Source organism: Pelodiscus sinensis, chromosome 23, assembly GCF_052426305.1.
Source record: "Pelodiscus sinensis isolate ZL-2025 chromosome 23, ASM5242630v1, whole genome shotgun sequence".
Lineage (NCBI taxonomy): Eukaryota > Metazoa > Chordata > Testudines > Trionychidae > Pelodiscus > Pelodiscus sinensis.
In genome coordinates this window covers 12350590-12372449 of record NC_143074.1, presented here as the reverse complement: position 1 = coordinate 12372449, position 21860 = coordinate 12350590, and the positions used below count along the sequence as shown (strand labels likewise).

At 48.9% G+C, this 21860-nt stretch overlaps 1 protein-coding gene across 6 annotated transcripts in view; it reads left to right on the top strand.

Annotated features, from left to right (window-relative positions):
* SH3GLB2 (SH3 domain containing GRB2 like, endophilin B2) overlaps window positions 1-18061 on the top strand; it is a 43958-nt gene extending 25897 nt beyond the window's left edge. For 2 of the 6 annotated variants that reach the window (XM_006119057.5, XM_075905215.2), the window contains exons 6-11: window positions 184-246; window positions 6967-7035; window positions 10793-10882; window positions 11423-11523; window positions 15221-15488; window positions 16461-18061. In XM_006119057.5, the coding sequence (XP_006119119.4) occupies window positions 184-246; window positions 6967-7035; window positions 10793-10882; window positions 11423-11523; window positions 15221-15488; window positions 16461-16568 (699 nt within the window). In that variant the 3' untranslated portion in view covers window positions 16569-18061. The remainder of the gene's footprint in view (window positions 1-183; window positions 247-6966; window positions 7036-10792; window positions 10883-11422; window positions 11524-15220; window positions 15489-16460) is intronic. The other 4 variants (XM_006119059.5, XM_006119061.5, XM_075905214.2 and 1 more) reach the window with 4 other exon arrangements.
* Window positions 18062-21860: the final 3799 nt, after the last annotated feature.

Here is a 21860-nt window from a genome sequence, read left to right as displayed (position 1 = left end):
TGATCTCCAAAGAACACACCCACAGCTGGCAGCTACCTCACACCCCCCAGCACTCTAGGAGACCTCATCCATGTCCAGCTCCTAGAACAGTTTTAGCCCTTCCACCATTCACTGGGAGTATTGATTTTTCCATTGACTCTTCTGCGTGACTTGTACATGAAACTCTATTCCCCCCCTCCCTAGGCTGTGCCTGACTTTCAGGAGACTAGACCTCGTAATTTCATTCTCTCCGCCAGCGCATCAGCGGTAAGATCACCTCATCTGCTAGACATCTGCATTCTAACCTGTTTCTCCCAACCCAGTTTCAGCTCGGACCCAGCATTACGCTGTTTTCAACATTTTAATGTGAAATGGGCTGCCCAGGATTCCTCCTTTTCTACCAGACTGTTGCCCTGAGTGGTGGGAGTTGAGCTGTGCTGTGGCTAAACCTTGCCTGTTAAGGCATAGAGCTATGGGTAGAGTGTCCGTGAGCGGCAGCTGAGTGTTTACTGACCCTCTGTTCTTTCCCAACCCAAACTGGGAATCCTCTGCCAGTGTTCTGTCTGCTCCCACAGGGCCTGGGAAGAGGGAGGAATAAAATCCTCTGAGCTCCGTGGGGCCAATGCAGGGTTACTGCCCAGGTGGAGTACCATGCATGTGGCTCCCTGACCAGAGCAAAACCTTCCTCCAGGGGATTGATGTTCAGGAGACTTCTTGTTAAATTGGTCAAGGGACAAACCTCCAATCCCACTCCTCAGGCTCGTTTGCTACCTATGGCATGAGTGATGGCAGGCCAGCAGTACAAGGCCCCTCTTTGTTAGAGGTGTTGAGGAAATGGCCTCACAACTGTCCCCTTGATTCGGAGTCCCTGCCAGGTGGGAGACTTGTGGCAAGATAAAGTTGAATTGGGGTGGGGGTGGCTGAGCTGCCCACTGCCCCGCGAGCATGTTGCATCAAGCGTGGCTGAGCCATCCATGTCCAGCGCTTGGCTCAAGGCTTCCCATTGCACGATATCCAGTCTCCTGTTAAAATGTTGAAAACGTAGTGACTCTCGTGTTCTGAACCACTGGCGAAACAACACTGATGCACCTGTCAGGGCTAGTGGCCTGGGAATGGGAGGCTGGGAGATCACTTGTGTTGGCACCAAATTGGGAAGCCCAATACACAAGCAACCCGCAGCCGCATGGGGGTGATTCAGCATTTTTAATGTGCTGGAGCAAAGTGCCTGGGCTGAAACATCAGTGTTGGTTCCAGAGGGAATCTGTCCTGGCCCTTTTGGATTATGATGCTGGTGCAACTGCTACCAATAGGCCAGTTACTCAGTAACTCATTAGAAACCTGGTCTGTAGGAGACTGAGAAAGCAATTGCTGCAGACCTCTCCTTTCTCCTCCAGTCAATCATCAGCTCTGGCTCCCCTGGTTCAGGGGAGAGACCTTTAATGGCACTAGAAGGATTGCAGTAACTCGGAGTACTGGAGTGGAAAGGGAAAACAGGACTTGTTCCTTACTAGCATTGGGCATCTCTGATCAGACCAAAACACTGGCGTGTGCTTGAAGCCAAGACTCTGGCTAGCTTGTGACTTCAGTGTCTTATGGCATTCCATGTCTCATAGCCACAGACTAGAAGACTTAACTGCACAATGGGCTCGCAGTGCTTAATCCTACCGTGGCCCATAGAATTCTTCCCACCTCTCAGCCCAGGTCAGACTCCTGTCTGGTGTATCCCCTCTGCTAATCCACAGCTTGCTCAGCCCTGCAGTTAGCTCTGAGGGGCAGCTCAAGCCCTTTGTAGTAAGAGTTGGTCTTCTAGAGCAGTGGTTCCCAACCACTTTTTTTACCACAGACCACTAAACCAGTTCACACACTTTTGGTGGACTGGTAACATTATTTGCATAAATTAATTAGGGATGTAATAGTGTTTAACCAATAAGTAAAAGCTTATTGGTTAATGCTGTAGACTACACGCATTTCCTCCTTGCCAGTAACTTTTTTTAAGCAGGCTCGCCAGCAGTCCAGACTTGCACTGTCTGGGACCTACCCCCGCTGCAGCTCTGCATCTAAAGTGTATTAGGAGCCCGGCAGGTAGCCCGGCTCCGTTCTGGAGCTCAAACCCCAACCCCCCACCCCCTCCCTCCCAACTGTGGCTGCTGCCATCCCATGCTGCTGCGTCTGATACAGAGGCAGCAGCGTAAGGTGACAGGCAGCTGGTCCATGAGGGGAGCCATTTTTTAAACTGGCTCCCCTCAGACTAGCTCCCACATGGCACCTCACACTGCTGCCTCTGATAGCGACGCATCAGTGTGGGATGGCAAGGGGCTCCCTGGGAGTGGGGCCAGAGGGCACTGGCTGCCGGCCCCACCCCCTAGGACTATGGAATAGTCAGCTAACTGTTAAGAATTCATGAGGTTAATTGACTATTCAGTTGACTGATATTTAACATCCCTAAAATGACTATGCAAATAGTTACCTGTCCACCAAAATATATGCCCCAGCCCCGAAAGCAGCTGTACAGCAGCTAGCTTTAGCTTGGTCAGCTGCCACACAATGGCACTGGTCTGCAGACTGGGGGTTGGGAACTGCTGTCCCAGAGTGCACTGAGAATTGAAATAATAGGAGGCTTGATTGGATTTGACATAATACAGAGTTTACAGCTAAGCCAAACTCTTACACAGGATGTGCCCTTTTAATAGTAGAATTGCAGATGGGCCTCGTCAGCCAACTCACTCACTGGCGAGGAGGAGTAGGGCTCTGCCTGCTTTCTGCACATTCACAAGGGCTGGTAGCATTTTCTTCTGCAACTAGCAGCCTCAGTTGGCAGGTGGAGGGAGAGGAAGTGCCACCATGGCCCCTGCCTGCGCTGAGCAGAGATCTGGGTGGTAGCTCTAGGAAGGCTTAGTCCACTATTGCGAGCTGGAGAGATGTTAAATGAGCTTCCCTTGCCATTGCAGACAGACCTTAGTAACTGTGGAGGTTTCTCCAGCTAGCTTTGAATCCAGCATCCATCCCAAAGGGCCTGGCATCCCAGTGGGGGAGGAACCCTTCACGCTGTTGCCCTGCTTCTCTTCTAGGCCAAACTCCCATGTGCCTCTGCTGTTTGACAATGTTAACCCTTTCACTCCTGTGGTTGTAGCTGCTAATTCTGCTTTTGTTGTTTTTCTCCCTCCTTTCTGGTGGTGGTCGCGGGGGGAGGGCGGGATTATTGTCTCCCAGATAACAGGCTTGTTTTTTTGTGTGAGCAAATGGGTTAGTAGGTTCCCAGCTTCTCATGACTCTAAACAGTGGACAGCTGGGCAAGCCAGATACAACTTGGACAGAGCTGGCCTCAGACAGCCAAAGTCCAGCTCTGTTTGTGAGAAGAGGAGTGCGATGGTCCTGGAGGAGCTCATCACAGCTAGGGAAAGGATGTGCCTCTCCCTTAGGCCACCCCAGCCCTCGTTTCTCAGCTATAGTCCTGAGCTGACATGTAGGAGCAGAGGAGCACCCCTTCTCCCTTCTGCTCCCCCATGGCTCTGTCAGAGTGCAGGGTAACCCGCACTCTCAGGTGGATCTGGTGTCCTTTCCTGTAGGATGCTGGTTTGGCATAGCTTGCCAAGCTCTCCACTCCTAGGACAGGCGCTAAGGAAAACCTATTGCATAACCCTAAGAAGGGGCCCTTGTTCTCAGCCTGGCTTGGAGCTGGAGTTCCCTACTGAAACAGCTGGGCTGTGTCCCTTAGAGCGAGAGGGGGGGGAGGAGGTAAGGTAGCACTGCATTCTCTCTTGGCCCTGTGTCACTTGCTGCCTTTGGTGGCACTGGGGATCTGGTGCCTTGCTGAAGCATTTTGAAATGCACAATTGCCTACAGTACGTGGCTGACCAGCAACACACCTCCATGGAATTTTCATGCTCCAGAAAAGTGCAGGGGCCTAACTAGGTAACTTCAAACACAAGCAGCTGGGCTCCCAAAAACCTTGAGCAAATGGCACCAATTCAATCAGTAAAGGGCAGTGGTACACTTTAGAGTGTATGGGGGATGGTCATCTTTGATTCATGCTGTCCTTAGTAGGCCTGTCACTGCCACTGCTGAGCAAGTAGCTGTATCTAGCTGGACAGATCTCACTGAATGAGAATATTAACCTGTGAATGCTGGCTTATAACTACACTTCCACAAGGCTTAGAGCTGAAGCTTTCACTACCTAGTGGGAAGGGAGAGCTGGTGCTTATGGAAACATCCCAGGATAGAAGATGAGCAAATGTGCTTCCCCAGCCTAACAAATATCATAGGCCCTGTACTGCTGGGAGTGTGTTAGAGTGGGATTGCCAGCTACCGCCTTTTGATAGAAGCCTTTTAAAGAGCACTTGCCTGCATGGACTCCTGCCCTGCCTCACTGCCTACTAGGGTTGGGATGGGAGCATATGGCTAGAGCCCTGCAGATATAAAATTTGCATCCTCATTCATATCCGCAAAAGTCAGTCGTGCATATCCGCATCCTTATCCACAGATAAAGTGGATATCTGTAGGTTTTCAAGGCTTACATTGGAACTGAGCATGTTTTCTCCCCACCCCAAGTATGGGATGTTGAGGTCTCTGGGCCCAGCTCTTAGTAGCTGAGCATACAGAGATTACAAAGACCATACTAAACCAGTAGGAAGTGCTTCAAGTGTAGTCCTGGACAGCGGGGGAAACAATCTAGGGCTGGTTTAGGCAGTACAAAGCTAGATTAAAGCTGAACTCTGGTGCCTAGTGTGCGAACTACATGGCTAGAAGGGAAAGAGCTCACAATGTTTAAAGCAATGGATGAACTTTCATGTGCAGAGACTAGTGCTGTAGCCTCATGGTGTAGTCAAATGTTTGGTGTCACTTTGTCCACAAACAGCTCTGTTCTTTAGCTTGGGCCATTGAGGTGAGGGGTAGTAGGTGTGTACCACTGCCTTCTACTGGATAGATCCAAACCTGCTACCTCCATCATAGGCCCTCTGATGGAGATGCCATGAGCCCTTTTTGTAAAAGGACGTGCACTCCTGCATCAGGAGGACTTGAGACTTTCTGGCCAGGAAGTTCTAAATGGTGACTCTGGTTGTGAAGGGTTAACCAGTAAGCCTCCTTCTCAATAGGTGAGGCTTACCAGTTAAGGTTAACCAGTGGGGCTGGAGCAGCTCTCCACCTGCTCCAACATTCACATCCTGAGGTTCCATTTTTTAAAAAATATTTACACACTGATCTTCCCTTCCTCAGCCCAGGCACCCTCTCCTCAGCCCAGGCACCCTCTCCTAGGTAGGGAGTCCTCAGAACTAGGTCTCGGTTCAGTCTCTGACTTTATCTGGCTGGTGCTCAGGTCTCTGGCTTCCAGGCCACTAAGCCCTTCTCCCAGCTTGCTCCTCTTTCCCTCTCCCCATTAGTAATTGTGTGTGTGGCTGTGCTGGAGGGGAAGTCCTCACCATGGGAAAGATGAGGCCAAGGACCTTCTTGCTGGATCAATGTTTTCTTGCTTGTTCTCTCCTCCCCGCGCCCCCTCCCCCCCCCCGTTGCTGTATTTTGTTTTGTGGTGTTTGTTTCATACCTCCCAAGCCAGATCCCAGGGAGCAGCTGACTGTGCCGCCCTGCCCCTCAGTTAGTAGGGATGATGGGAGATGGAGACTGGTGCTAGGAGCAGGCAAGCCTCTTCCTCAGACAGAGGCAAAGCTCTCTGGAGAAAGCCTGTTGTCCCTGCCTGCAAGCTCTAGCAGGCCTGGGAAGGGGAGCCACTGGCAGGGAGCTGGGTTGTTTTCCTCTGGCTGGGCTTGGTCTCTTTTTCTTCCCCACCTCCTCCCGGGCTGCTTTGAACTAGCCAGAGCCCCAGACTAGCCTGGATTCCATGTGGCTTTTCCTGTTACTGAGCTGTAGCTCAGTGGGTGAGGGACTCCTATAAACCATCCTAGCTGCTCACTTGGCCCCCTCAGGCTATGGTGACCTGCCCTCTCTAGCCCTGCAGATCTAGCTCCGCTTTACTCCATTCCCCCACCAGCATTCTGGAAGAAACTGTCCTTCAACTCCTGCTTCCCCCTAGCTAGAGGAGTGCAGGTCCCTGCTTTGCTGGGCTACTCTGCCCTCACTGTTCAGGGAGCTACAGCCTACCCCTCCCTTCATCTGCCCATCCCAGCTCTCACATCCTGTTCTGACCAGGGAGTATTTCATACTTGCACGATAGTGCGATGGCGGGTCTGACTAGGGAGTCTAACAGACAGCTAAGGATTCCTCTCAGATGGTCTCCCTGAGGCTTGGATGGTCTCCCTGAGGCTTGGATACAGGGGGTCGCTTGAACGGCTGTTAAACTGGTTGGCTACGTCTAGACTGGCCCCTTCTCCGGAAGAGGCATGCAAAGCAGGCAAGTCAGAATAGGGAAATCCGCGGGGGATTTAAATATCCCCCGCGGGATTTAAATAAACATGGCCGCCACTTTTTTCCGGCTTGGGGAAAAGCCGGAAAAGAGCGTCTAGACTGGCGTGATCCTCTGGAATAAAGCCCTTGCAAGTAGGAATAAGAGATCCTCCGGAAAAGGGCTTTATTCCGGAGGATCGCGCCAGTCTAGATGCTCTTTTCCAGCTTTTCCCCAAGCTGGGAAAAAGTGGCAGCCATGTTTATTTAAATCCCAAGGGGGATATTTAAATCCCCCGCGGATTTCCCTATTCTGACTTGCCTGCTTTGCATGCCTCTTCCGGAGAAGGGGCCAGTCTAGACGTAGCCGTCTGGTTTAACATGTGCGATCCTCTGGACTAAGAGCATCCACTCTGGAAATTAATCCAGAATAAGTTGGGAGTATGAATTCAAAAACCTCAAGGCCACATGTAGACATTCCTGAGTTTGAGGATATGGGGGGATGGGGGGAATACAAAATGAGCTCCTTGAAAGGTGTCCTGTCCGGAGCAGAAGGCTGCTGCTGGGTGAAGGGCTGGATTGTTCCTGGAGTTAGCCTGCTGCATCTGTGGAGTGTCCCCACCAATTGCTGTTATTGCTGAATGCTGCTTGAAGTCTCCAACACTGATCTCCTTTCCTGTTGCCCTGTGGCCCCACCAGCTCTGGAGCGACGAGGTGGAAAAAGTAAGTACCCAGGTGAAATAGTGCTGGGAATGGGGGGGGGGGGCAGTTAATGCATACTGCAGAACTCGTCCTCCAAAGGCGAAGGGGGTGTTTGCTCCAGGGTGCCGCTGTTTCCCAGGCTGAACGCAGAGAGATCGCTCCGTGTAGGTGCATGCCTCTGGGGTTAGGTGGTGAATGAGTTAGTTTTCTATCTAGCTAATGCTAGTAGGACTGGAAAGGAAGCGATCTTGCCACGACTCCAAGACCTACCCATTTGCCTTGCCTAGTAAGGCCTCAGCATCTGAAAAAATTGATCTCCCTGCCTATAGTACAGAGTAGTCTTATGAGCTCCCTGTGCTGCTGGGCTAGCAGCAGAGCCAGTGCACTGTAATGGCAGGTTCACCTCCTTTCCTGTGGCACAAACCTCCCACCTTAATCTAGATCAGGGCTGGGCAAGATGCAGCCCGGGGGCTAGATCCGGACCGGGGGCTGCATCTGGCTGCTTTCTGTTTAGATCCTGTGTCACCGGATTTTCAGGCAGTGGCTCAGGCAGCAGAAGCCTATTTAAATGGCTCGCAGCTCTGTTGTGGCGCTACCCCAACAGCGGCTGGGGCTGTGAGTCCTTTGCTGGTGTGTGGGTTTTTTATTTTAAATTCAAAGCCTCCAGCCCCAGATGACTCGTCAGCCCCAGGCCATGCCACTTCCGAGGGTGTGCTGGCCCATGCCCACATACCAAAATTCAATAAGTGGCACCCCTGCAAAAATTATTGCCCACCCCTGATGTACATTGCACTATTAGGAGCCAGCTCTTCTACTTGTTCTGGAGGAATCGGGTTGATCTGGGAGCTTTCAGTCTAGACAGAAGTAACCATGAGGAAGGATTGCCCCACAGCATAGGGGATGGTCCTTAAGAGTTGTTCTGTGTCATGCAGCAAAGTGGGGAGAAATGCTCTGGCTCCATGAAGATGGAGATTCTGTGCAGAAGATGTATGCATGTTTCATTTCCTTCCTCAAGCCAGGACACTTAACCAGCGCTTCCCCCTTTGGAGCACTCAGCCTTTGTATAGTGTGAATTTATTCTGCTGAGATGTGACTGCACAGACTTGGGCATTGACCTTCTGTCTAGGGCCTTGGAACAGTAGGGTACTGAACAGACTTGGGCAGGCACAGGCTTTCTGATGTGCTAGGCAGGTGTGGTGGTTCTTCATCTCTTGGCACCCAGCGGGCACATGTGGGTCTTTAACCTGATCCCCAAATTGCCATGGAGCCTAGTGTGCCATGATCATGGCCTGCAAAGAGCAGACTAAGAGCTGGTAGGGGTGAAATGCACAGGTAGCATTATGCAGGAGGAAGTGCTATTCCTTTATGGCACCCCTGGTCCCAACCAGGGCCACTGGCCTCTTCCATTGGACATACCCTATTTAGCACCAAAACATGAACTAGCTACTATCCCCCTATCTTTCCCTGTATTGTGAAACTATCTTAATGCTCCTCAGATCTCTAGGACCTGCAAATGCTGGAACCAGTTCAGGGTGTTGCCAAGACATTCCTGGATCTTGGATGGGGGGGGGGGAAGATTTCCTCCCTGCCCCCTTACACTCCTCCAGTTGTTGGCAGCGATCACAGGATGTGCAAGAGCAAAGCATGTGGCTTGTGTGGCATGATGCTTTACTTCTGATAGCAATGACATGCCTGGCTCTGCCCAATGGGAATGGAGCCAGGGTTGTCTGCCAGAACTCAGCTCAGCTGTATCTGTAGCCAACAGTTTCCCAAAGGTCTCGCTGCAGATGCATAATACGCTGTTGCTGAGCCTCCCTGAAATCTTTTTCTTCCCCCTCTTCTCTCCCCCCCCCCCCCAACTTAATCTCTTTTCAGAGGATGCAAGAAACCGTTCAATCCCATTGCTCCCTCTTAAGCCAATCTTAGAGGGTTTTTGTTGGAGTACGTGCAGCTCTAGCACCACACTGGCTCCAAAACAGCAGGTGTCACAAGCTTTAAAACCAAGCTGTAAACCCAAGTTTGATTTGCATGTGTAGGCACTGGACTCCTTTCAGAGGTGATCCCTCTTAGGCTGGCACTCAATTGTATTTCCTCAGCCATTAAAAATAATTTTTTAAACATCTGCTACTATGGGCTTGGCTAAGTGGGGAAAACTAACCAGAATAACTATTCTGCAGTATCTCTGGTGTCACTTTTCTGGCGTAAGAGGGACTGTTAGGGTGCATCTACACAGCTTAACTCGAAATAAGCTACACAAATTGAGCTACATCAATTGCGTAGCTTATTTCAAAATTGGGAGCATCTACACAGCACTTATTTCAAAATAGAGCACTCTTCCTCCGACTTCCCTTACTCCTACAATGAGAGTTACGGGAGTCAGAGTAAGAAGTCCTTCAGTTTGACAGTATTTCAACATTATTTTGAAATAACTGCCTGCTTTGTAGACAGACAAAAGTTATTTGGAAATCAGGTTGCTGTGTAGACGTACTCTTACAGAATAGTGGCAGGCAAGAGCTATTCTGGTCAATTTCCCTATGAATACAAGCCCTGAGAAGAAACTGGCTGTGTTGCACTGAAGCTCATGGGAAGAACTCTGTTTGCTAGGGTACTCCACTTACCTCCTACCAGGGTATGCTCTCCAGCTTCCATGGCCTCAACACAAACCCTTGGACTGTTCTAATTGAACTGATTGTTACTTTGGAAATACCTATTTGGTTATTGTTCCTGCATTGCAAACAACCCATTGATCTGTAAGCAAGCTGTCTACAAAGCCAGTTAGAGCTCTGGTTTTGTATATTAATCACTCTGCCTGGCAAGGCTTTGGCCTTTACATGTAAAGCCTTAGTCCAATTCTATGAGCTAGTCTCCCACATGGGCAGCAGTGCTAGCCAGTGGGGTGTTCCCTCCTGGGGCGTCTGCTGCTGAATTGACTTGTAGGGGACGTTCCTGAGCCTGGTCTTGTGCTAACACAAGCTGAGAGCAACTCCAGTGATGACTATTGCTCAGTTCTGAGTTACAATGGAGAAACCTCTTAAAACTGCCCCAGTACTGCTGGGGCAAAAGTAAGATGATGACTCCTAGCTGAGCTGTGGAAATTCCTCCATCTCTGGTTCTCTAGGCTTAGGTGGGGGGTGAAAAGAGCAGAGCTACATGAGTACCTTCCTCAGCAGCATCTTCTGCCAACTCTCATGGGAATGCAGAACTGCCAGGTGCCCTTCCACAGTGTTCAGTTCCGGGCAGAGCCTTCCTCCTATGGACAGTAGGCTGGGGGGGGGGGGGGGGGGGAAGGGCTAGAAAAGGACTGGCCTTATGGATGCCCCCAGCTCCATACAGCATGCCAATTCTCTGACTTCAGTGGGGTGGGGGGGTTATACCACCTGCCCTCCTTCCTGTCATGGATTGGTCTTTGTGGCCTCCAGGTTTGCAGTTCTGGGGAATGTCTGATCTAAGCGGTTCTGGGCTATCAGTAGGCTTTGTGGACTCTGCTGGAGACATGTAGGCTTGGGACCTCGCCTTTGAGTAGCTATTGACTCATGGCAGTGGTGGGGCTGGGCATTCTGAGCATGTAGAGCTCCCTGTGAATCCAGGGGGGCTCTGCTTGCCAGGAATTGTGCATCTGACATCGGGGCCCACAAATGGAGGGGTTTGATCAGTGCCCACTTCTGTGACCGTCCCTGTCGGTAGCTGGTGTCCAGCTTCTTCCGGGACAGAGGCAGCTGGACCCCAGCCTTCCACTCTACAGCCCAGGAAAATGCACGGTGCTCCCTTTCTCTTGCAGGCAGAACACGAGCTCCGGCTCGCCCAGACGGAGTTTGATCGGCAGGCGGAAGTGACACGCCTCCTGCTGGAGGGGATCAGCAGCACACATGTGAGTTCCTAGGGGTCAAGTGGTCTGAGGCAGAGCAGGAGGAAGAGGAGACTCATGGCATTATGGGGTACCCTGAGGCCTTCATGCAAATCGAGAGCACACAAGGCAGGGACGTAATGAGCTGTATACATTCAGTGCTATAGAAATAGCAAAATCCTACCTGGCGCCTACAGCTCTGCAGGCATCAGTGCACTTCACTGAGGGGGAGAAGCCTGGCTCTTCCTATTGCCTAGGGAGCAACTTCCGCTGTGGGGATGAGCTAGAGGGGCTTCTAAGCCAGTGCAGTCAGCTAGAGCAGAAGATGCAAGCCCCAGTCAGAGACCCCGCCCACTTGTTCCCAAAGTCGCCAAGCACCTGGATAGAAGCCGCTGGTACAAACCCCCCTTGATCAAATCTTAAATACCATCCTGCACCTTGCAGCCCCTGCACATCTCTGCTGTCACTTCCCTATATGGGAATAGGTGTGTGTAAGGTGCTCTTCTGTGCTGCTGCACCTACTCAGTCACACAAACCAGCTGATGATCTGTCTTCTCCCTTCAGGTGAATCACCTTCGCTGTCTCCATGAGTTCGTAGAATCTCAGACTACCTACTATGCTCAGGGCTACCAGTTCATGCTGGACCTGCAGAAGCAGCTGGGCAGGTATGGGATGGAGCCTTCTTGCCTTTGAGGCTTCATTTCCTGTTCTCAGCATTCTCCGCCTTTACACCGTCACACAAAACTGAGGTCAGGATTAAAAATCAGGTCCTTAAAGTTTTCGTTCTGCACAAGCACCTCTGAGCAGCCTTTGTAATGGGAAATCATGATGATGCTCCCTGGGGCCCAAAGAGATTGGGGTGTTTGAGTTCACCTTTCTAAATGGAGAAACAGGTCAGGAGACTTGACTAGGCAAGTTAATGGTTAACCAGTTACTGGTACCCAGGGAGCAGTCCCCTGCCAGACACCAACCAGCCCCAATGCAGGGCTGCCAGCCCATGTGGACTGGGAGCCGGCAGCCTTTCACGGGGGCATTGCATTTGCCAGCCCTGTATGGGGCTGCTGTTTCCACTGGCCAGTTAACTAGTTGAACGGGAGTTTGCACCCGTACTTGGAACCAGGTTGGATTAACAGCTCTTAGCTCAAGAGGAACTCTTCTGTTGAAGAAACAAAATACAGGACTATGTAGCACTTTAAAGACTAACAAGATGGTTTATTAGATGATGAGCTTTCGTGGGCCAGACCCACTTCCTCAGATCAAATAGTGGGGGGGAAAAAAATAGTGAAGAAAATTTCTATCACTCTTCTGTTGAACTCTAACTTGTGTTGCATGTAACGTATTGCCATGTACTGCATGCACTGTCAGCAACTGCTGGTCAGCTGGCTGTGGGGTGGGGGTGAAGGGTGTTCCTTGGCCAATGATCAGAGCAGCCAGCTTTGACCAGGTGGGTGTGTTGCTGCAGAATGACAGCTGTTTGCTTTTCTTTCCATGCCTGCAGCTCTAGAGGAGAAATGTAAGTAAGATGCCCTCTGATAAGACCAGGAATCTCTTCATCTTCTCCGTTCACATTAATCCTGAATTAACTGTGCAGCCTGGAACCCCTGTCAGTCCACACAGGCGCCATAGAGCGTCTAACTGAAATGGTGCTGAGCGTGAGCTGGTCTTGTACTGAGTGTGAATGTAAGAGCTGCACTGGGTCAGATCGTGCTCCCTCTTGCCCAGTAGCCTCCCAGAGATTCAGAACAGGGCAACTGAGGTGATCCATTCTTGGCTCCTAGCAGTCAGGTGTAGGGCTGCCCCAAGCATGGGGTTGCATCACTGACCCCTTTGGCTAATAGCCAGTGATGGACCGAGCCTCCAGGAACTTACCCATCTTATTTGCTGTATCCAGTTATGCTTTTGACCATCCCACCATCCTGTGGCAATGAGTTTTCCCACACAATGCACAACGAACTGTTTGAAGAGTGCTTTCTCTTGATGGCATTAAACTTGCTGCAAGTAAGGTGGCCCCTGGGTTTTTTGTATGTGAAGTGGTGAATACAGAATCCTGAAGTATTGGTCTGTCATATTCTGTCTTCCCCTCCCTGTCCCAAGAGTTAGTTCTCCAATGAATAGCCCCATTTTTGGTGGTCTCCTATGGAAGCTATTCCATACCCTTGAATCATCTTTTGCTGTTCCACTCTGCCCCATCCCAAAAAGGAGAATCAGGATGGGAAACAAGTCAGATGTGAAGGCACCATGAATTTATACCATGGTGTGATAGTTCTCCTCAGTTCCCATTTTTCTTAACCTTTCTGACCCATTCTAGATGTGGGGATGTAATTCTTCTTCCCGTCAGCCTTATTTGGAATTCCATTTTGTTGCTAGTCCATCTAGTTTTGAGACCCTTGCGGTCTGCTTTGGACTTGCCTATCTTGAATAACTTTGGGATGCAGACTCTGCCATTTCACTGTCTCCCACCCTTTTCCAGATCACTTATGCATATGTTGAACAGCATGGGTCCCAGTAGATTCTTGAGGGACCCCACTCTTCATCTCACTGAAAACTGACCCTTTATTCCGACCCTCAATTTCCAACCAGTTACTGATCCACAAGGACTGTCCTTACCCTGTAGCTACACTAGAGAGCTTACAGTAGCATTGGTGCAGCTGCAGCCCTGTGAACGCTCTAGGGTTGCCACTCTATGCTGAGCAGATCCTGTCAGCTTAATTACTTCAGCCCCTGGGAAGAGGAAGTTCTCTTGCTGACATAGCACTGTCTGCTTACATGGGCACAAATTACATCACTTCTGGGTTAGTTAATGCACATCCCTGAGACTTCATTTGTTGAAGTAAGCTGTAGTGTAGGTGTGGCTGTAAGTTCCATCAGGGACTTTGTCAAAGGCTTTCTGATGGTCCAAGTACACTGCATGGATTGGATCACCCCCAGACTCCCTTCACAAATTCTAATACATTTGTAAAGAAATCCTGCCTCCCTATGTTGACACTTCCTCAAATCGTGTTTATCTGTGTGTCTAATAGGGATGTTGAATTTGGATTAACTATTCGATTAGTCAGTCATCGACTATGCCCAGGGGTGTTGTGGAATCTCCATCTCTGGAGATATTTAAGAGTAGGTTAGATAAATGTCTATCGGGGATGGTCTAGACCATATTTGGTCCTGCCATGAGGGCAGAGGACTGGACTTGATGACCTGTCGAGGTCCCTTCCAGTTCTAGTTTTCTATGACTTGCATCCTGAGGCTTACGTCTAGGCTGGCATGATTTTGCAGAAATACTTTTAACGGAAAAACGTTTCCGTTAAAAGTATTTCCGCAAAAGAGCGTCTAGATAGGAATGGATGCTTTTGCGCAAGAAAGCGCCGATGGCCATTTTAGCCATTGGGCTTTCTTGTGCCAAAAATTTAGGTGCCTGTCTACACTGGCCCTCTTGCACAAGTATTCTTGTGCAAGTGGGCTTATCCCTGAGCGGGAGCGTGAAAGTATTTGTACAAGAAGCACCAATTTTGTACATTACAAAGTCAGTGTTCTTGCGCAAATTCAAGCAGCCAGTGTAGACAGCTGGCAAGTTTTTGCGCAAAAGTGCGCGCTTTTGTGCAAAAACTTGCCATCTAGACACACCCTGAGTGTCTAACTTTGTGTGCTAGTTTTTGCAGTTTTGCCTATTACTGAAGTCAGGCTTACTGGGATTGCCAGGATCTCCTCTGGAGCCTTCCAAAAATTGGTGTTTCCTTCCAATTCTTTGGTACAGAGGCTGATGTTGGTGATAGGTTGCTTATATACAAGTTGGACTGGTTCTGGCTGAGGGATTTTGCCGACCACCCTGGCCTGGCCCGCTCCCCTGACCAGGCTTCACAGCCACCAGCCTTCCATTGGGACTTGGGTCCTGGAATATCTGTGGTCAGACCAGAGAGTCCCAGGTTAGAGGTTCAACCTGTAGTTCATATTTGAGCTCCTTGACAACTCTTAGGTGAATGCCATGTTCCTGGTGACTTAAGTTTGTTCTAAAACCTTTCACTGACACAGTTTGGGACAGTACTTCTGATTTGATACTCAGATCCCAGCTCTGCAGTGGGGACTGGAGAACCGTCTGTTACACTCTTGTAAATGTGAACATTGCTGTCCAAAGCCTGACTCGGTGACCAGACAGCCCTATCAGCTACGAAGGAGACAGCTGCTTGATTGGGGCTGGCTGACCGGGCTGTTGTGCACTTCCTTTCTGCATCTCTAGTTACCCTGCCAATGGCCCTTTGTGAGGGATAGCTCAGAGCCCCCTTTGGAAGCAGTCAGAATCCTGAACCAACAGGCTATTTCTCTTGGCAAGGCTGGAGCCTCACTAACTTGCCTTTTCCTCTTCTCCTTAAGATTTCCAGGTACATTTGTAGGCAATGCAGAATCTACATCACCACCTCCAGCCACCACCTCTCCTACCACCGTTGCTGCCACAATTCCAGCTGTACCCATCATTCCTGTTGTACCCACTGTGGGTGGGGCATCTAACCCTGCCACAGCAGTTGACAGGGCACTGAACCTGAATGATGTCAAGCCGCCAGCCAGTGGGACCCGGAAGGCCAGAGTTCTCTATGACTATGAAGTGGCTGACAGCAGTGAGCTGGCGCTGTTAGCAGATGAGGTAGGTATCTGCCCTTAATCTCAGCTGCTCCTGCTCTTTGCATTGCTGCACAGCAGTGCTGAACAAGGGCTTGGCAAGGCACTGCTTGCTGAGATTAGCCACTTCAGTCTGTTCACTAGTGGGGCTATTAAGTGGGAGTCTGACTTTCTCCTTGTTTACACCAGTGTGAATTGGGAGTCACTCCTACTGCTGTTAGTAGAATGGGTCCAAATCAGTGTTCCCCATAAGCTGAGCACTTGGGTTTCCACCCAGGAGAGATTCAAATGCTGCCCAGCAGATTGGCAGAGTGCCACAGCCAGCAGCATGTTTCTGTTGGTGGTGCACATCCACATACTCCTTGGTGCACATGACACATTATTCCACACATGGATGGGGAAAGAGTAGGAAAATTGGTCCTAATTCTTCAGTGCCATAAATCAACCCAAAGACACGCCTGCTGCTTCCTTTTGCTCCTACTGAAGTCTGTTGTCTTTACCATTATTGCACTAAGGCCTAGATAACAATATAAAGAATTCCCTCAGCTGCTGTCTCACCCGCCCAGGGGTTAGAGGAAAAGGCTGAATGGGACTTCCTAGGACTTTTCTACAGGTCTAGTGGTTGATGGAAGAGACTAATACTTCAGAGCAGACTGAAGTTGAAGTAACTTCTTGGCTGTGCCTCTGAAACCCATTCCTTAAGGGGAGTGTCTGTGTGCAGTGCTGCAGCCTGACGAGAGGTGTCTTGGCAGAGACAATGGGGTGGCTGGAATTTCTGCCATAACACAACTTACAAATTTGGAAGCTACTGAAGGGTTGCTGGGGAATCCCAGGCAAGAATATGTACTAATGACACCAACTCAATGTTGGAGAAAGGTCTAGAGAAACTGGGAAACACTAGATGGTTACAGCAGGAAATATAAATAAATCACAAACCTAATTAGATTCTTGGCTCTATCCGAGGAATGAGATTTCATCTAATTCTTCTCTTCCCCAGCTAATCACAGTGTACAGCCTGCCAGGGATGGATCCAGACTGGCTCATAGGGGAGAGGGGAAACCAGAAAGGCAAAGTTCCTGTCACCTACTTAGAACTGCTCAGTTAAATGCTGCCAGGAAGGAGAATCTACAAGCAAAATGCAGCCCTCCATGTCCGAGCATTTTTAATGCCAATTCCTTCACGAGACCATTGCTCTCTTCAGGATCAACTCACTCACTACTAACATGGGAATTGGAAAGTGGTGACAAGGCTGGTGGTGGGTGGGGGAGGAAAGGTCACTTTACCTTTAACCCCCTGGAGCTGAATTCATTAACTGTCCATGCAGCCTGCTTTGAGGGTTTAGTTGTAAGGATTGTGTCCTGTATGGGGATTCCCTCTACTGAGCCCTTCCCTCCCCACTTGTGTTTTAGCTATGGTGGCTTTCCAGGAGCCAGCCCTGTTTCTTCCTCAGCAGCTGCTCATGGTGATTAAATTGGTTGGGGTTTTTTGTGTCTTGGTGCCTCTACCCTCCCTCTTGTCTTCTCAGGCTCTTGACTCTTGCTTGCCCCACATTACTGTATGCATTCCGGTGTGGCAAGGGTGTTGGATGCTTTCTGAAACGCTACCCCTGGCATGTTCCAACAGAGCGAAGATCAAAAGGAGCTGTAGGGGATATAGCTGTATTTGGATAGCATGTCTCTGAGGACAATTGCTCGTGCACTCCAGAGCACTCCTTTACTGATGGAGGACCAAAAAAGCAGGGCATTAGCAGCCCTGTTTGGCTCTAATGGTGCTTGGTGCCCCTGCCTAGCACTAAATGACTGGCTATTAAATTTTGTTTCCATAATCTAATGACCTAAGGCTGGTACTGCAAGAACTAAATTCCCTTTCAGCGCAAGAGAATGTGCATCTTGCTTGCATATCCTCCAAGCAATTGGGCATGGACTGAGCTAACAAGCTTGGGGTGTTGTCCAGCCTCACTACTCCTCTTGGTGTTTTTTTTTTTTTTCAGGCCTGCTTTTTTTTGGGGGGGGGGGGGGGGGGGTTAGCTTGCTAGTCTTTTTTAATCAGATTAATTTAAATGCTTTCTTGTCCCATCCCGCTGGTAAGGAACACACCTGGTACATTCTAGCACAGCATGTGGGATGGGTTGTCTTACACTTTGTATATTTATAATGAGCCTCTTAACTACTTTGTATGCCAAGAGTTAGTGGTTCTGCTTTCTCATCCCTCCTTTCCCATTTTGCTGTGCAAGGAGCCCTGTAACTTGAACTATCTCAAATAGTGAGGCAGAAAATGGATAGAGTAATAGGCATCTTGCTCAGCTCTCCCTATAAAGTGATAACTGAACAGTTAAGGGATTTAGATAGCAAAGTGAAATTGTTTTGGCAGCTCGAGCTGTGTGGCAAAAGCATTTGACTGTAACAAGATCTTTGTTCACTACCCTTTCCCTAGTGTGGCTAGAGACACTGACTTCCTTGTTTCCCCACTGATCCTTTGCACTCTGCCTTGATTGCTTTGTGACCATCCTAATGTAACAGGGCACAGAGCACCTGTGAATATAGGGCTCTTGGTTTTCAGCATTTATTTGCCAATAAACAACCAGTCTGCTCTCCTGTCTCTTGTGTGGTTTCGATCCTGCTTCATTTTCTAGATAGCAGTGAACAGTACTACATGGGGTAATGTAACCATTAGGAGCCATGGAAGGCTGCTGTTAGGAGCTGCGATTAAACAAGACTCTGTATCCACAGAGACACTTCTCCTTTCTCTTGCCTATTGCATTAGTGTAAACTCAACTTTATTGTGATGCTTTTCAGATGAGCTAGTGCTGAAAAAGTTAGTTATTCAGTTTTGCACCGTGCTCTCCTGGGTGGGGGGTTTGGAGAAAGTCTGCCATAGTAGAGCTTGAGTGTCTTCTGCTACGGAAGCAAACAAGACAGGCAACCTCAATTACCAAGGAACAGTTGCTGTGTTACCATAGGTGTGCTTTATAAAGGGTACAGCAGCCACACTCTGGCTACACTTCCAATCCCACTATTCTGGGCTTGACTCTTCCTTTATTGCCAATAGAAGCTCTGTATTTGCTGATTTATCTTAAAATCCTGTGGACTCCTAAGCATCCCCTGCTACTTCACTTGAGTTCCTTACTCAAGTGTTGGTCTCGCATGCAACAACTACAGAAATCAACTGCACACTCCAACCCACGCTGCTCTTTAGACTTCAATAATCCCTGGCACCAGCATGGACACAGCTACCTCCACATGCTGGGCTGTTCCTCAGCAGCAAGACCACTGTTCATGAAAGTACTGTCTCAACTAGGCATAGACACAGGACCTATCGTTGTGTGCCTTAAGAGCTGCATTAGAGAAAGATGAACCAGTTCCTGCTCTTCATTTTAGAGTGATGGCCAAGACAACAACTTGGAGGCCTTATGGGTGTAGTTCAGGATTTGTTGTTGGGAGGGAGGGGGATTGCTATTGTGCCATTGGTCTAATTGTTTACAGCAGCTGCATACTGCTAACAACTTGGCAAAAGTAATAAAGTTGAGTTTGCTCTGGTCTACTTTAAAAATAACTACGGAATTAAATTGTTATCCAGCTTTCAAGAGTTAGGGGCAGGATTATTTTAACTTACACCCTCACCTTTTATCATCCTTGATCCGTCATTGCTCTTCAGATCCAGCATGCTGCTGTGAGGTTAGGAAATGATCACATGAAGGAAGTTTGCAAGAATCAGAGTGAGGGTGAACCTACCTTTCTACATGTGGTCTGTCACCAGCCCTAAGTATAGCTATTGGGCTGTTGCTGACACACCAGATTAAAATGAATATTAAACTTCAATTAGCTGTTAGAGTAATGGCTCTCTCCCAACACATCTGTGAACTTCTCAAGTGCTACAGCTTGTACAATGATAATGTTTACAACTCCACAGGTAAAAAAAAAACAAAAAACAGTGGAGCCCTCCACTGTAAGCTGACCTTTCAAGTTGAGGGAGAGCCAGCTGTCTTCCAGTGCATGAAAATGAAGAGCAAACAACCAGCCTGGTCTTGCTGCTGACTTAGAGCTGTCACTTTACTAATCACCAAAGTTGAGTAGATTCTCCAGTTAAGCATGTTTCTATTGTTAACCCCTCTGAATTTTTGATAGTTAACTATTCTGATTCACTTCGATGAGGTGCACTAGCATCTCTTCCTCATAAGACCAGGCCTTAAATCACTGTGCTATGCTTCCCTTGCAACAGGACCAATCACATCACTGGCCAGAGCACTTCTCTTCTGTGAATTACTGCCCCCCTCACAGCTCTAAGGAAGTAAAAAAGGATCAGGGTAAACTCAAGGGCTACGTCTACACTGGCCCCTTTTCCGGAAGGGGCATGTTAATTTCAGAGATCGCAATTGGGGGATTTAAATATCCCCCGTGACATTTAAATAAAAATGTCCACCGCTTTTTTCCAGCTTTTAGAAAAGCCGGAAAAGAGCATCTACATTGGCCCCAATCCTCCAGAAAAAGCACCTACTTCAAAGTAGGAATAAGATCCTCCGGAAAAGGGCACTTTTTCCGGAGGATCGGGGCCAGTGTAGATGCTCTTTTCCAGCTTTTCTAAAAGCTGGAAAAAAGCGGTGGACGTTTTTATTTAAATGTCACGGGGGATATTTAAATCCCCCGCGGATTTCCCTATTGCGATCTCTGAAATTAACATGCCCCTTCCGGGAAAAGGGGCCAATGTAGATGAGCCCAAGGTGAAGTGATAGCTGCCATAAAATTCCTGAGATCTCCTCCCTAGCTATATGTAAGCATGTGACTATTACATTGATCACAGCAGCTGCAGATTCTGTGACAGTCTATGACCAGGTTTTCTGTAAGCTGAGCACTTGGGCAGCCAGCTGATTAGCAGGGTGCCCACAGCATGTTTCTACTGGTGATCCACATCTTCACAGAGCTGGAAGAGACCTCAGAAGATCATCAAGTCGGGCTGCCTAAGGCAGAACCAATCCCAACTAAGTCATCCCAGCCAGGGCTTTGTCAAGCTGAGACTTAAAAACCTCTAGGGATGGAGATTCCATCACCTTTTTAACCCTAGTGAAATAGTTTTTCCTAATATCCAACCTAGACCTTTTTCCATGTCTCAGTGCAAAAGAATTTATTCTGCAGATGGATGGAAACAATTGGAGCACTTTTCAGGACCTCTAACTTCTAATGTGGTTGGCTACAGCACTGCCTCAGCAGCTTGGGCAGCCCCTAGGCCAGTCACTTGTGGGGCAGAAGGGATCCTAGCCTGCCCCTCCCTCTCCTCTAGCACTCATGGTGGGTCCAAGATTTAGACAGGATATACAGCACAAGTCATGGACCAGTGAGCTGTCCATATTTTCAGTAAAAGTCATGACTAAAATGCATGACTATAAGCTGCACTGAACCAGTCCTCAACTAAGATTTCATAATGGGATAAAATTTAACAGGACTAGACTGACACAGCTGGCCTGCTATAGCTTCACAGGTGTTAAGCTATTGGCCTATGTCTACACATGCTGCAACGCCGTTAGCAATGTGTACACAGCTGAAGGAGTGGTTTCCTGTCATTACTACCCCAATGCAGTTGTAAGGAGAGGTGGTTTTTCAAAGGTGCTAATGAAACTAGACCCCTGCTCAGTTGTATTAAACTTGCCCACATTTCTGCAGCGGGTCTGGGGTTACATGAAGAGGTAATAAGGTGGCAGCACCAACCTGTAGCTTTGTTTTTTCTTCACTTAACCCCTGGTGGTGGCAGCTGGACCTTACGCTAAAGGTATCTGACCTGCCCTGTAAAAATGAGCCCTGTGACACCTTAAAAGACGAACAGATTCATCAGGGCATAAGCTTGTGGGTTTTACACCCACAAATCTGTTAGTGTCTAAGCCCTAGTCTACCTTAGAAAGTGATTTCAAAATAACAAGCGGAGCGTTCACACTACCAAGCCTGTTATTTAAGGGGTTGGTTATTTTGAACTAATGCTTATTTTGAAACAGTTATTTCAAAATAGCAGTAGCTCCACTGCTGCTATTTCAAAATAACTACTCCCCAGAGTCATTCAAACCAATTACTACCCAGCGCTTCCTGGGGCTCTAAGTTGAGGTAGTGCATCCACATTAAGGGAGCCTGCCTCGGATGCACGATTTCAAAATAGTTATTTCGGGAGTTCCACCTCACCCAAAATAACTCTACTCACCTGAGATTGTAGGTGTGTCAATTACACTGCATACAGTAGCGTGAGAGTCTAAGACAGGAGTGGGCGATAATTTGTGATGGGGGGGGGGTACTTCAAGAATTTGGTAAGTGGTCAACTCTGCCAAGATATTCATGGAGGAAGTACAAGGTCTGGGATGGAGATTGGGTGCAGAATGGTGCATGGGGTGCAGGAGAGAGTGTGGGGTCTGGGTGGGAGT